This window comes from Mastigoproctus giganteus, chromosome 1 (assembly GCF_048544385.1).
Source record: "Mastigoproctus giganteus isolate SK-2022 chromosome 1, ASM4854438v1, whole genome shotgun sequence".
NCBI lineage: Eukaryota > Metazoa > Arthropoda > Arachnida > Uropygi > Thelyphonidae > Mastigoproctus > Mastigoproctus giganteus.
In genome coordinates this window covers 248,123,059-248,139,178 of record NC_143575.1, presented here as the reverse complement: position 1 = coordinate 248,139,178, position 16,120 = coordinate 248,123,059, and the positions used below count along the sequence as shown (strand labels likewise).

General features: G+C 35.3%; 1 protein-coding gene across 1 annotated transcript in view; it reads left to right on the top strand.

Moving 5' to 3' along the window:
* The window catches only part of Dus2 (Dihydrouridine synthase 2), a 74,068-nt gene extending 58,839 nt beyond the window's left edge, over window positions 1-15,229 (top strand). Inside the window, exons 10-13 of the mRNA XM_090369537.1 lie at window positions 1,137-1,307; window positions 2,746-2,833; window positions 12,096-12,163; window positions 14,977-15,229. Of these exons, the coding sequence (XP_090225663.1) occupies window positions 1,137-1,307; window positions 2,746-2,833; window positions 12,096-12,163; window positions 14,977-15,229 (580 nt within the window). The remainder of the gene's footprint in view (window positions 1-1,136; window positions 1,308-2,745; window positions 2,834-12,095; window positions 12,164-14,976) is intronic.
* Window positions 15,230-16,120: the final 891 nt, after the last annotated feature.

Genomic DNA, 16,120 nt, shown 5'->3' with positions numbered 1-16,120 from the left:
AACGATTTCGTTGAATATGCCAAAAATGCAATCTGTAAAAGAATGTTATAGTGATCTGTGGCAGCGTTATAGTCAGATACGGGTTATAATATAAGAACAGCATTATAGCGAATCAGCGTAAAGCGAACCGCGTTATAACAGGGGCCTGCTGTACATACTTCCCAGTGCTCACATAAATAATGTTCTCGTAATTTATGAATTGTTTTAATTTTTCTGGATGTGCAAGTTTTCTTGAAATTTTGTTGGCATCTGCATTATCCATGTCTCCAACTAATTGTAGACACAGTTTATAATATACAACAGCATGAAAGTAGCTTTGCAAATTGGAGGAGAAGATTACACCTGTTGAATCTGTTTTATAATTTGGACTTGTGTAATACAAAATTGTAGGATTTCTATAAGATCAGAATTTGATATAAGTGATCAAATAATACATAGACAGACCTAGAGGATATTGTAGCATCAAAAAAGTGACAATGGAATTTATTTACAGTTAGTTTTTTAAAATTCTGATTTGACTTTTTACAATAATTTTATTCTGTTGGGCTATGAGGTCAAAATGAGAACATATTAATATTTCAAAGCATTTATGTACAAAGTTTTCATTTTTCACAAAATTTCAAAATTCCACAAACAAATTCACTCCACAAAGTGCATTTCTGAAAGAGTTAAATAAGCAAAAAAATTAATTAAGTTAATAATATATAGTATACTTTAATTACCTCCCTTTTCCTGTTCAGCTATCTTTAGTTACTGATGAAGCAATGTGTGAAGTACCATGGAATGTTTTTGAGGATTATCTAATTCCTCTAGTAATTAAAGAGAGATTTTGCTCTGTGCAGATTTGAAGTGCTTAAATATTTTCACTTCCCTCCATTTCAGATTACCTGTGCATCATGCCATTAAAAGAAGAACTTAAATAGAAAAGAAGAAAAGTGAAAATTTAAGCACTTCAACTTTCATAGAGTAAAATCTCTTTAATTTCTATAAAGTCAAAATAATTTACTTTTGAAACTCTTCATATTCCTTTAAGTTAGACAGAATTTAAATCATATATATATATATATATTTTTTTTTTCCTAAAGTGCATAACAAAATTAATTGCAGGTTATTTTTATTTTCTTAAATTTTTATAGTTGTCTATGGAAAATGGGTGACTATTATCTCCAGAAACAGAGAGATTTCCAAGAACGTGCTGAAAAACTGAAAAAGCTGCATTTGAGACATAATGATAACACTGAAAAATCATTAAAGAGAAGGAAGGTGACTGATGGTGATATCTGGGAAATGGAAGCCAAGTTTATGAGGTATTATAGTCCATATAAAAATATGGAATGATAAGATAAAAATGTATATTGTAATTTTGTTTATTAAAATTAATAAAAATCTTTAAACCTTTTGTGCAGCTAACTATAGTCAGCACACAATTATAGAATTGCTTATGTTCAGTGTTTGAATGCATGTCATACCAGAAAAATTCTTTCAATCTTCGACATTACAGCAGTAAATGGATATTGTAAATCTGTTCACTGAATAGTACACAGCTTGCCTGGCCTTCACTTGTATACATCTCTCAAATTAACCTGCTTGACGTTTAGCAATTTTCTACATCTTGTATTGATGCACATGCCAAGTGGCCAGTTAATAATACCAAATGCATTTTTTTTTTTTTTTTTTAAATTTTGATGTCTATTGCTATAAACTTTGTTTTTTATTTCAAGTGTATGTAAGTGCAATTATGTAAATATCTCGGGTCGAGCATGCATGTACTCTTGTACATTGTATGTGTGGTTCCTCACACCTCAGTATGTAAATCTCTCACCCTCCTGGCACACTGTCGTCCCGGGGTGACCCACAGTTCCTTGTGGTTAATAAACGGATAATAATGATGATGATGAGTATCACCTCGTTTATCCCTAAGAACAGCTTCAAATCATGGGGTGTAGATCTCACAAGATTTCAGAAGTATTCCTCAGAGATGCCCATGTAGACTTATTTGCATCCCTCATCAGCTTCCTCATATTGAACAGTGGCAGATCCCTGCTATGAACAGCTCATTCTACCTCATCTGACAGATGCTCAGTGATGTTCTGATCCAGTGGCTCAACAGGCTTCTGGAAGCATTCCAAACATTGCAAACCTTGTGAAATATCACATAATCCTGCCGAGAGTAACCATTACTAGATAAATAGTGAGCATGTAGGGAACATCTTGTCAGCAACAGTGTTAGTGTTTCATTGTCTAGTATTCAGACATTTATCCACGGGTGTCAAGTGACCTAATGTGTGCCACAGAAACACTCTTCCACACCAGCCTACATTATTGACACCTGTTATGATAGGTCTGTTGATTTGTGCTGCTGTTACCTTACTGTGGTTCTGCCATCTCATGGGTAAACTGGAACTGTGAATTGTCAGACAAGATTACCTTTTTCCACTGTCAGTTTTCTTGTACCCACTCTACCCATAATGTCTTGTTTTTAACTGACCCAGGTTATCTGCTGCAGTACCCACAGGACATGATGTGTTGTGAATTCCTGTTTACCCTTTTGCACACAAAAGTGTGCAAGCATAACAGTGTCTACTTCTGCAGTAGACATAACAGTATCTGCTTCTGTAGTTTTCTTTGTTAACATGTATTCTCTAACAAAAGCCAAGTATTACATGTGCTATTATTCTATAGAAAAACTATTGTTCATAGATTGAGAATAAATAAGAAAGATAATATTTTTCTTAATGTTTTTAGATGTTTGTATGGACATAATGAACTTCCAAAGACTCTACTCTGGAACTGGACAAAAAATAATAATTTACCTCAACCTGTCTATAATACTGTGAGTAAAGTAGTTTATTTTATTTTTTAATTGCTTTTATGAGCAACTATTTCTTTGATTTCTTGTTCAAATAATTAAACAATTATTTTTAATTATTTATTTCTTAATATTTTAATTATATTAAGTAATTAATACTTAAATTGAGTATTTACATTGGCATTGAGCTTTTATTTAACATTTTAAAAAAGTTTAGTTGTGTTGTGTTTTTTTTTTTTTTTCTCAGGAATTTGGTATTGAATTGCCTCCTTTTACATAATTAAAGTGATTGTCTGTATAAAAGATTATTATTGTATTTTCAAAATTCTGATATGTATGTACAGGAAAAGAAATATAAGACATAAAATATTTATGTATTGTCTTCCTAAGGAAGTAACACTGTAACATAATGATTTGTTACAGTCAAACTAGAGTAAGTTTTGAATGTACAAAGCCAGTGAATTATAAGTTGGAATGTTTGCAGTCCATAAATTACTCCACTGTATGTGTTTGTTTTTAGGATATTGCAGGTTTCCTTCTCACAGTTATTTTATGGATATTCATTCCTTCCATAAGCAGTTGTTAAAATTAAGTGACATTTTTAAAGTAAGACATATTGTTTAATAAACGTTTTCTCCCTGATAATGAAAATTATTTCAAAATATTCCTGCCATGTCAGATTTTTGAAATGTTTTATTATTTTAAATTAAAAACTGTACATACCATAGTAGGAAATAAATTACGTTTGCATATGAAAATTTAATTTTTCTGAATACTAGTAACATCTGTTGGCGTATGATATTAAAGTACCTGACTTATTCTACATCAAATCAGTTTTAAATTCTCAGTTGTTTTTCTACATAACTATAGTGCTGTGCAGTCTCTCATATTAGTATATATTACAGTAATTTTTCTAGCTTGCATTTAGTAATGGCAACAATACTAGCAATCACATTGAGTGTGATCTCTGCAAAGTAAATATCCACGAGGATTCTATTTATCTGATATGTACTGGAATATTCAAGAAACATAATTGTGTGAAATGCAGTGAGTTGTTCAAGAGTATTATAAAAAAAAAAATGGGGATGAGTATCAAAGAGAAATATAAATGTCCTAAATGCTCCAAACAAAGAAGCTTCAAGCAAAGAGTTCACGCTGCTTGTGATCTAACCCCTAATGCAAAAAAGGATAATAAGATGTTAGGACCTAGGATCTGTTCTAAACTGGTAATCATTAATAAAGGTTATTACAACCATAAACTGCCAACTTTCAAGTCACTAAGGTTGGCACAATCATTTAATGATCTCTCTCTCTGCCAACTTTAAACTGTGTATGGAAAGAAATGAAAAATGGTTCACAATTTTCAATGATAAACTTAATGAGAAACAACACACAAATAGCAAACTAGTGGAAGATGACCAATATCTTCAATCTGTTGTTCAGTGCCTTTCAAGCAAGTTAGACCACAAGTAATCTCTGTTACAGTATCTCTGACAACCTTTACTGAACACCAATGGCAAGAAAATGCCAACATCTCAAAATGCAATGATTGCTGCTTTGGAAATCAGTATGGTTGACAATCCTCTAGTCTTGGTTCCACAAAATCACTTTTGTGGCAATTTCAACACATTATGCTACCAGCGAATCTGTACTTAATTGTAGCAAAAACACTACTTGTGGTGAGCCTGCCAGTGTGTGATCATCTACTGAAAATGTTACTGCCCCCAGTAACCCCAAAGAAAATGTTACTCTCCCCAGAGACATGATAGTATTGGGCACCACATGCAGCAACCCTCCTCTACAGGGGAAAAAAAAAAAAAGACATGTTGCCCAATTTCTATTGGTAAGTCAACCTTATCAAAGCTCAAACCTATGTCCATAGAATCTAATAGAAAGGCTGAGTTTATTCATCTCAAGGCCTGTCCCTAAAAACTGTGACCAGAGAAATTAGTAAGGTAGTTGAAGAAATGAATTTCTCTGTGGCAATGCAGCAACTTTGAACCAAGGTATCCACTTACTTATTGTTTAAACTGGACTGTACTTCGCAGTTCTCTAGAGATTTACTCTAACAACCTTCCTTATGGCCACTTCTACTTCGATAAAACCCTTTTACCACAACTCCTCCTTACTCCTCCAGGCACACAGAACCAGACCAGTTCTGCCAGATGACTAATTAATATGCATGGATTTTGCTCTCAGCCCTCACTTTCCCATTCCAACTTCAACTTATTGGAGGAAAAATCTTCTGCAAATGAAAGCAGAGGCCATAATATAGAGATCTTGCCTGAATCCATGTGCATCTCGTGTCGAACCTCCACTATTCCACAAAGGCCTTTCGGATCACTAACATTTGTGACCCTTTGGTGCACTGACACAATAAAAATTTTTTATCAAAATACAGGAAGCATATTAAAACAAATCGGAAACTTTAGACCATATTTCACTGTATGGCTTGACAGATGTCCTATGTGCGTCTGAAATGTGACTTGAACCTGCTTAAGAATCAATTGTGGTCACTCGTGCTGCTGGGTTCAAGACTCTTCACCTCATGTGGCTCTAGGAGAGGAGGTGGTGTGACTGTTTTCTTCAGTGACAGTATTCTTAACCTAAAACATCATTCATCAAGCCAGTCTCAGCATTTTGAGGCTCTGAACACCTTAGTACAATTTCATCATATTTTAATTGATATAACCACTATACATTCCACGAGTCCCAGATCAGGCCATTATCCAGGAATTTGCACATTGGAAAATTTGCACACCTCTGCTGAGCATATTGTTGAAGACTTCAATCTACCACCTCATCTTTCACGCTTACAGAAAATGCTGATCTGGGTAAAAACAGCTCGCCCATTAAATGTTGGGATAATTAACAATTAAGCTACAAGAGGGCAGGACTACCTCAACCTTATTCTTTCTTCACAGCCCACTATTGGATTGTGAGCCAGAAACATGCTTTAATTCTGATCATAGGCCAATTCATAAAGAAGTCATTACACAAGATATAAGTTAGAAATTTGTTGCGCTGTTATTGGGTTTGCATTTCCTGGTTTCGCAAAATTTTTCCACAAAATTGATTTCCATTATACTGTCAAGAATATATTCCTTCTCTTGTGTGAATAGGACAGTAGAGTAAGGGGTTCCCATTACACTGTTAAGAATTGGTCATTTCAAACAGCACATTTTCCATCCACCACTAAGGAGGGCCCCGGGTGCCAAGCGTATTTCGAGGCCAAGCGATATTCTGGTGATATATAGAGCGCTCTTCTAAAGTGATTGAAGTTATTTCCTTTTAAGTTCCTACGTTTCTAGCAAAAGCCTTTCTTTTATAACTAGTTCTATACTTGAAAACCACAAGTTAGAACACAGAAAGGAAACACACCTTTCTTTTTCCTATATTTCTTGTTTTATTAACCAACTAACACTTCAACCGCTTGGCCTCCGAGCGGCACTGCTCCTGCCTCCCCGTGGCGGGGCCGGTAATCTGGGGGAAAAGTTATCCCCCAGGGCTAAAAGGAGCAACGATGGATAAAAATGAATATCCACCTCTAGAGCCTTCAAACTCAAGGCTAGACAAACCTAATGATGAAGACGTGAACCAAGCAAAAAGGCTCCGAAGAGAAGTTCAGTGCAATGAAATGCCAAACTTTCTGGTGATACACTCTCTCTCCAACCAACCTGTAGGCAAATTATCACCATTCGTCATCCAAAGATTTCTGGAATCGATTGCTGGAACACCAAAAATGGTTAAACGACTGCAATCTGGAGACCTATTAATTGAAACAGCCAACTCCAAACATTCCGAGTGGCTGCTCAAAACAACGACATTCGGTGGCCTGCCAGTATCTATTACTCCGCACAACACCTTAAATTCCTCGAAAGGCGTTATAACCGAATGGGACCTACTTACAATATCAGAAGAGGAATTAGTTAAAGAACTGAGTAATCAAAAAGTAACCAACGCCAAACGCATAATGACCAAAAAAGATGGAAATCTCGTCCCAACTAGGTCAATCATTTTAACCTTCAGTACCCCAGATTTGCCATCCTCAGTAAAAGCTGGCTATTTAAACTGCCGAATTCGGGCTTATATTCCTAACCCGATTCGTTGTTTTAAATGCCAAAAATATGGACATTCCCAACAAGCATGCAGAGGAGAAGCTATTTGTCCTATTTGTGGTTCCAAGGAACATACACAAGCAGACTGTTCAGCATCAAGTCCCATTTGCCCTAACTGCAAAGAAAGTCACCCAGCATTTTCAAAATCCTGTGAAATGTGGAAAACAGGGAAGAAAATTCAAAAATATAAAATTGAACACAAAGTCACATACCCTGAGGCACGCAGACAGGTTATGTTGACCATGCCCAGTCGTTCATATGCGTCTCACACTCGAAGCTTTATTTCAACAGCAGTACAAACAGATGTATCAATACCCCCCAGCACATCTATGGCTAATTGGGTTAAAAATACACTATCTAATTCAGGAAAAGACACACATCAAACTAAAACCAGTGAATCGACCAACACTCCAATCAGCATCCCAACTGATACTCGGACAGTCTCGCATGATAAAGAAAAATTAAAAACTACCAAAGACAACAAGAAACCTGAATCATCCACCAATAGTATGGAAGTAGATGTACACTCAGATCTTGAGGAACCCATACTAGAACTTCATGCAAATGACACTATGGATACTGGGCGCCCCAGCTTCCCAAAAAAAGACCGGAAAAAGTGCTCAAACAAAAAACAGTCTGATGAATCATCCTCAACTAAACCTAAATGAACCACAGTATCTTACAATGGAATTGCAGAGGTTTTCGTTGCAACACTGACGATATTCAATACTTAATTAACCGATATTCTCCAGCTGCCTTCTGTCTACAGGAAACTTACCTGACCTCACAAATTTCTCCTTCGATAAAGAACTATTGCCTTTATCGAAGAGATCGAAATACCGCTAATGCTGCCCATGGTGGGGTAGCAATCCTAGTAAACTCGAAGATCCCAACTAGACATATCCCAATCCAAACTGAAATAGAAGCTATTGCTGTTCGCATAACTCTCCATAGTGCAATAACACTTATCTCAATCTACCTACCACCAAACCGTTCTTACTCTTTAAGAGATCTTGAAGACCTGTTTATACAGATACCTCCACCTCTCTGTATATTAGGGGACTTTAACGGGCACCACCCATTATGGGGTTCTCCCAAATTGGATAGACGTGGCCGACTAATTGAAAGCTTTTTAGAGGCACTAAATTTCAGTATACTCAATACTGGTGCACCGACACACGTACAGCTCCCAGCAGGACACACATCAGCAATAGACCTCACAATTTGTTCACCAGTACTAGTCCCAACCATAGAGTGGAATGTAATAAATGATCCCATGGGCAGTGACCACTTTCCAATAGTATGCAACTTTCTGATAGCAAAGACTCCTTCAATTCAACCGTGCAGAAAGTGGAAATTTGTCCGAGCAGACTGGGCAAAATTTCAATCGTCAATCGACCTTGATGAGGAAAAAATCCGCCTCCAACATATTGATGATGCCACAGATTACATCACGTCGCATCTTCTAAATGTGGCTAAAAATACAATACCACTATCAAATCCCCCGGGCCGAAAACATCATAATTACTGGTGGAATGACAAATGCACCACAGCAAAGAGAGCAAAAAATAAAGCTTGGAATTTGTTTCGGCAATGTCCGAGCACAGTCAATCTTATTAACTATAAGAAATTAAGGGCAAAAGCACGCTTCATACAAAAGCAAGCAAAGAAAGAATCCTGGATCCGTTTTGCCTCTAGTTTTCACAGAAATACTGATTCCAAAATAATATGGAAAAAAATTAGACAGCTGTCTGGTAAGTTTCCTACCATACCTTCTCCAATCCTCTCTTGGAATGGGAAAGATCTCTCTAATCCAGTAGATATAGCTAATGCTTTGGGAAATACTTTTGCCGAAATTTCAGCAGCAACAGCCTATCCTACCTCATTCCAAAGAATTAAAAACACTGAAGAAAAGCATGCTATTCATTTTCAAACTGCCCGTCTTCTCCCATATAACAAACCTCTGCAATATTCTGAACTTTTACATGTCATTAAAACTGCCCGCAATGGTGCTGCCGGGCCAGATGGGATTTATTATGTCATGCTACAACATCTTGATGACAAAGCTTTGCGCTGCCTCCTGGTCTTTTACAATCGCATATTTTTAGAAAATGTTTTTCCAGCTTCTTGGCATCACTGTACAGTTTTGGCATTCCTGAAACCTGGAAAAGATCAATCCAACCCGAATAGCTATAGACCCATATCTCTCTCAAGCTGCCTCAGCAAAATTCTTGAGAAAATTATCCACAAAAGACTCGTCTGGATCATAGAGTCGGAACAGCTAATGAGCCATAGTCAATATGGCTTTCGTCAAAACAGGTCATGCCTAGATCTTATGGTCAAGGCTGAATTTGCCGTCCGTAATGCTTTTGTCAAACGTGAACATCTAGTAATGGTTTCAATAGACATAGAGAAGGCTTTTGATACCACTTGGCGGTATGGTATACTTAGTGATCTTTACCTTCTAGGACTACGAGGCAACCTCCCTATATTTATTGAGAACTTCTTACATACTAGATCATTTCAAGTTCGATACCAACATGCCCTTTCCACAACTTTCATCCAGGAAGAAGGTGTTCCACAGGGATCAGTACTGAGTGCCACTCTTTTTGCTCTGAGAATAGATTCTATCACTAAGCAGCTTCCAAATACAGTTGAGACTTACCTTTATGCAGATGACCTTTCCATCTCCTGTCATTCTCAAAACATGAGGTCTGTTGAAAGACAGCTTCAGATATCACTTAATAAAATTCAACAATGGGCAAGCCTCAACGGCTATCGGCTCTCGCAGCAGAAAACAGTTGCCATCCACTTCTGTAGACAACGCAAACTCCATCCAGATCCTGAACTTCAAATTTCTAACATCGTTGTCCCAGTCACCAGCAACATCAGATTTCTTGGATTAATCCTTGACAACAAGTTAAATTTCCTAGACCATATTAAAAATGTACGGACGTCATGTCTAAAAAAGTTAAACATACTCAGAGCTTTATCTGCCCAAACATGGGGTGCAGATCGTACCTCGCTTCTTCGTTTATACAGGGCATTAATCAGATCCCGTCTCGATTATGGTGCTCCTGTCTATGATTCTGCCAGAAAGAGTGTATTACGCTGGCTTGATCCAATTCAGCACAGTGCTTTGAGAATTGCAATTGGTGCATTCAGAACGTCGCCCGCACATAGTCTCTACATTGATGCTCACGAGCCCCCACTAGCTTTACGCAGGAAAACACTGTTACTCAAATATGCTGTAAAGATACAAAGTTGTGCCTCTCATCCCGTTCAGTCATACCTTTTCAACCCACCATTTGAAATCTTATACAGAAACAAACCTAGCATAGTAAAGCCAGCTGGTCTTCGCCTTCTTGAATTGGAGCAAGTTTGGAATATTTCCGTCCATTCCGTACAAGTAGCCACATGTACTCAGCCACCATGGACTCCTCCTCCTCTTCCAACCTGTGACACTTACCTCTGTCAATGGAGAAAGAATACTTTGCAAGCATCAAATGTCAAACAAATTCATGCAGTTCACACTCAAAGATATACTGACTTCTCCCCAATCTATACAGATGGCTCTAAATCTAATTCAAATGTTGGAGCAGCTGCAGTGTTTCCGAATACAACTGTATCAGTTTCCCTTCCATCAGAATTTAGTATATTTTCTGCTGAATTATATGCAATCAAACTAGCTTTAGAAAATCTCTGTTCAGACAGTTCCTTCAAATCAGTTATTTACACTGATTCCCTCAGCTCAATCATGTCGTTATGTAATTCCTCAGATGAAGTCCACCCTATTCTTAATGAAATCAGAAGCTTATTACTGAAAATTAAAAAACGCAACCAACTGGTCACTTTTTGCTGGATTCCATCCCATTCTGGTATTTTAGGCAATGAACTGGCCGATAAAGCTGCAAAAAATCCAACTACTTTTGATTTAACCAATATCCCTGTTCCAGCATCAGATTATGCACTAACAGTTCATGCTGCTTGCATATCACAATGGACAGCACTCTGGCACTCTCAGACTAATAATAAACTCTTTCAGTTTAAACATGATCCAAAAATCTGGCACTCCAGTATCCGTACATCGAGACAAGAAGAAGTAGTCCTTTCAAGGGCAAGAATAGGACATACCCATCTGACCCACCTTCATTTACTCACAGGAGATGATCCACCACAATGTACACATTGTTCTAATAATTTGACAGTAAAACATATTCTTATTGGCTGCCCCTATTATAAACAAGCCAGAACTTCATCCTTGATCTCACTGGTTAATCTCCATAAACCAATAACTCTTGAAAATCTCATTGGTGATAAGGCAAATATTTCTGAATTTTTTGACTTTCTCAGGCAAACTGGGCTTTTCAATTATTTCTGATTTCAGATTTTCTTTTGATTTAGGGAAAACTCATGTTTTAATATAATAAGTGAATAGGCACATTATAGCCTTAGCAGCTTATGTGCCATTAAGCCTCCAGAACAACAACAACAACCACTAAGGAGGAAAAGATTTTATTTCCCCCACTCCATATCAAATTAGGCTTAATGAAAACTTTGTAAAAGCACCAGAGAAAGAAAAATGGAATGAAAGTGGCTTACCCCAAAGGCAGTATTGTCTATGCATGTTGCTGATTATTTACTGCCAACCATGTATGAAGGAAGTTGGGGAGGAGACATATAAGCAGTTGAAACCTAGTTACTTTAAATATGAGCTCATAAATTCACATTTTCTTAAAACTTGTTAATTGATTTATTATTAAATTAGTAAAACAAAAATTTTAATTTTCTCAAAAACCAGAGGTGATAGCAAAATTTTAAATTCATTCATGTTCAGTACAACAAAATACATATAGATAGCTTACTTTATTATAAGGGGAAAAAAAATTTAAATATGTTGGCCAGTGTTAAATTGTGTTTTTGTAATCCCTGATGTAAGTCTTATTTTATTATTGCTCTCTCTCTCTCTCTCTCTCTCTCTCTCTCTTCCCCCCCCCCCAGCTGTTGCCTCTTTTGCATAGTTTTGAGTCATTAATTATTAGGATTTTTTTTAAATGTAATATATCAAATAAGGTAAAAAAAAAAAAATTCTTTTTTTTTTTTTCTGTAAAAAAATTTACAGTATATAGTTACATTCATAACTGTATATATTGTATTTTTATTTGCAGAGTCAGGTAGAGAAGAGCTTTCAATCTGTGGTTAATGTTGGAGGTAAAAAATATTCAAATACATATACGTAAGTAAAATTACTTATTTTAAATATAGTTTTATAATATTCATTTTGATTTGTTCTGTACCCCCCCCCCCCTGGTAATAAGCACAAATGGGTGAATTTGTAACAAACCAGTGCAATGGATGTTCTTAAGGTTAGGAAGAAATGAGTTAATGTTGAACTTGAACTGTAGATTCTAATTTTCAACTAGTGACAGGTAAAATATATGAATGAAGGATTCTTAAAAGAATGAAAGCATAAGAGAAAGAAAAGTTGATGAGTTTGAAGTAAAATGAATAATTATAAACATAACCAAACTAGTTGCCACATGTTCTGATGTTTTTTTTAGGAGAGATTATAGATGCCAATTAAAATTAGCACTTGTGAAAATAAGGTTGCAACCATGAAGGAATGAGAATAATTCTGTAATAAAATACTTTTATCAAAGTACATTGATGAACATTATCTTTTCTAAAGTGCAGTGTATACCTCAGCCTGTCATGCTGCCACTTGAAAGCATTTCTGAAACTCTTTTGGAATTCCTCTCAAAAAACTTATCAAAATCTTTGATAAAAGATATTGTGTGAATTCTTTTCAAGAATTTTTCGAGATTAGAGAAAGAAAAGTATGGGGGGAGCAACAAATGAAACATAAGGCAAAGAAGTATGCTGCATAATCAGATTCTCCCTTCTTCCTCACACATTGTTTTACAGAATTTATTTTGTGTGCAGTTAGTGGTACATGAATTATTGTCATGGTCAAGAATTCATTCTTCAGTTGGCCAAAGGGTTTTCTTTTCCTATTGAATGAAACCTCTTACTGCTTCAGAATTTCCAAGTAGTAAGCCACATTGAATTCTCACGAACAAGGTGAGTGGCTAGGTGAACACATCTTGATGTCGCTGTCTTTTGAGTTATTATAATTCAAAATTGTGAGCTAGTTGATGTTAACACCAACTACCTCAGGTTTTACTGCATTGCAACTTTTAATTTTAAAAAATTTGCTATTCTAATTATAATTGATAGTCATCCTATTCCATAGTAGTAGGAGGAGGTAGCCATGAAACTACACTTCATAAGTCCTTTTCTGGTAATTATGTAAATAATTTATTAATAAGCTCACTAAAGAAGGGCAAGAAAAGTTGCTTGAAACATATGGCTATTAATTATACAGTTGAACTTAGTTATAACGAGCATCGAGGAACTGAAAAAATTTTCTCATTATAACCATTACTCACTATATCAGTGATGAGTTAAATCTAGTTCCTATTTTTTTAAAATTCTCAATAACTTGATAAAAAGATAGATTCAAAAGACAAGAAATACTAGAGAGAAAAAAATAATAGTATATACCTACATATTATTTGTATTCGGTTTTTGTATGTAATAACTTTTGCTGTTACATACAAAATCGTGGTGTCCAAATTGTTTAGCAAATTTTTCCGCTTGAGTCTTCCAGATCAGACCATCCATTGAAAATCCAACACTTCTTTATGTAGTGAACCATTGAAGCAATGCTTCATCAATGTTTGTAACCTCACACTTTCTAAATTTTTTTATTTTTATTATTATTATTATTATTATTTTTTTTTTTTTTCGTTTATATTCTTTTCCAGTACACATGATATGTAAACATGTTTATTCTTCCACAATGTCGCTACACTGAAGAGGACGAAGAAAACTTTTTACACACAACATTTTTTGTACCACATTCTAACTCAGAGAAACTTTCTTTTGTTAGTAGACATGTTTCTGAAGGAATGGTTTGTTTTTAATTGATTTTACTTTAAAATGACAATAAAGTGGTCTGCATACAAAATTCTTAGAAGTCCCAAAATAAATTTATGCTTCAGTGAATACAAGATAATCTTTAAATAGGGGAATGTGACAAGCGGAATGTCAATGCACTACTGTATAGCCTCCCGTCCCCAAAAGGACAAGGTCATAAACTGTGTGCTAATCCGATGCGGGTAGTCACACAAAAGCTGTCGCCCTTTTCATTTCATTTTTGTCTATTCCAAGAATTGGATTTTTTTGACTACCTGAGCAATTAAGAATGTTTGTATGTTTGCATAGTTACTAAAATTTGTATGGTATATCCATGTCGTACACTCGTTATAACAGTGATTTTTTGGGAATACATGTAATTAAAATCATTATGGCTTTTGCTTGTTACAGCCGTGATCTTGTTATTTCCATGCTCATTATAACTAAGTTTGACTGTATTTCTATTTACAGATTTCATCAGAATTAAAAAAAGTTCAGTGAAATGGGGGGAGAAGAAAATAAAGGGTCCTCTTTATTCTTCTATAAATACCCTTCCTGCTTTCCACATGACACTATTTACCGTGCTTTAACTTGGTAGCTTTCAAGACAACTTGAACTTGGTTTTCCTATTAAAAATTTTCTAAATAACTATTGGCATTCCTAATGGGTTTCTTAACATGCACACCATTATACAATCTTTCTTTCATGCATTTGACTAGCAAACATGCACACAAAATTTGCAACCATGTTTCAAGTGTGAAAATCAGTGCATACAGTCATAAGTTATAGGAAATTTTTTTATTACTATATTTGTAAGGGGAGAGTGCTGTCAGGTTTCCAAATAGTCATTAATATAACAGAAATTTTAGACAACAGTTAACAGAATAAGGCGGGGAAAAAAGTTTTATAAATATTGCTTCAGAAAATGTTCATTGGTGATAATGAAGTGCCGCCGACATCATAATTTGAAAAAATTCTATAGGTTTCCACTGAAATGAAATATAATTTTGTTACAAAACATCCTGCAACTTGTGTAAAATAAAATATATTGTTATTTTTGGTTATTCTTAGGGAGAAAAACAAAAAGATGGCAGAACAGGCAGCAGCTTTAGTGGCAGCGCTGGCACTAGGATTGGTTGATGAAAGTAAAATTAAATCATCCAATATTGAGTGTGTTGGAAAAGTGCTTTGCTTACAAATGGAGTCTGTTATAGATTCTGATTCCTCTTCTCCAAGCACCAAACTTCAAAAGAAACAAGATTTACATTTTCATAATTCACATAGTAATCTTAATAGTGAATGTTCTGTAAGTTATATTAGTTGATTCTTGTTCTTTTTAGTGTGTACCTGTACAGAAATTGTTGAAATTTTTCTGTTAAAAAACTTCTATAATAAAGTGTATTATAATTGTACATACATAACTGTAAACAGGTTATACAGTAAAGGTAAGCAGCGCTAATCCTTATTATTTAAATGTAATTTGCTATAAGTTAGTGAGATTGTGCATTGCATTATCACCTTCACTCCAATGAAAATGTATATAATTTATTTTGTATAAGAAAGAACTGAATAATACTTATGAAAAATATATTATCACTTTTATGATAAGACTATTAAGTAATATGTTTGAATTTCTGCACAGTCATGCTTTGTGTTTTCATGTACAGTATTGTATACATCTCTATACACTTATCCATTATTAAAGTATGAATACTTCTGCAGCTCTGAATGATGCATTTGGTAATGGACTGACCTAGCTACATTGTGTAGTGTGAGACAATGTCCAAAGATAATCATAATGATATAATAGACTTTGAAAGGACTATGATTAGGGTGACACTGGCATTAACCATGGGCAGTGGTCTGTTTTTATGCAGTTGTTGAAGAAGTCATGGCAAAACATTCAACAGTCACAAGTGCATTGGTAGAAAATGGAAGGTCACTTCACAGAGTGAGAAAATAATGGGATGTATGGTTTAGAACAGGTGGGTGATAACAGCATAATTTACTTTACAATGTAACATAGCAATGTCAGTGCTCATTTTTTGCCAACACAGTGGATTAACCTGCCATCAGTTGAAAATATTAAAGTAGATACTCTAACTTGACTCATATCATAGAAACAGATTTGCATTATGCCAGAACCATTGTGAATGACCACCAACACTTAGCAGAAGTTTGTTGGTATAGACAATCATACCACGTTTTGCACACT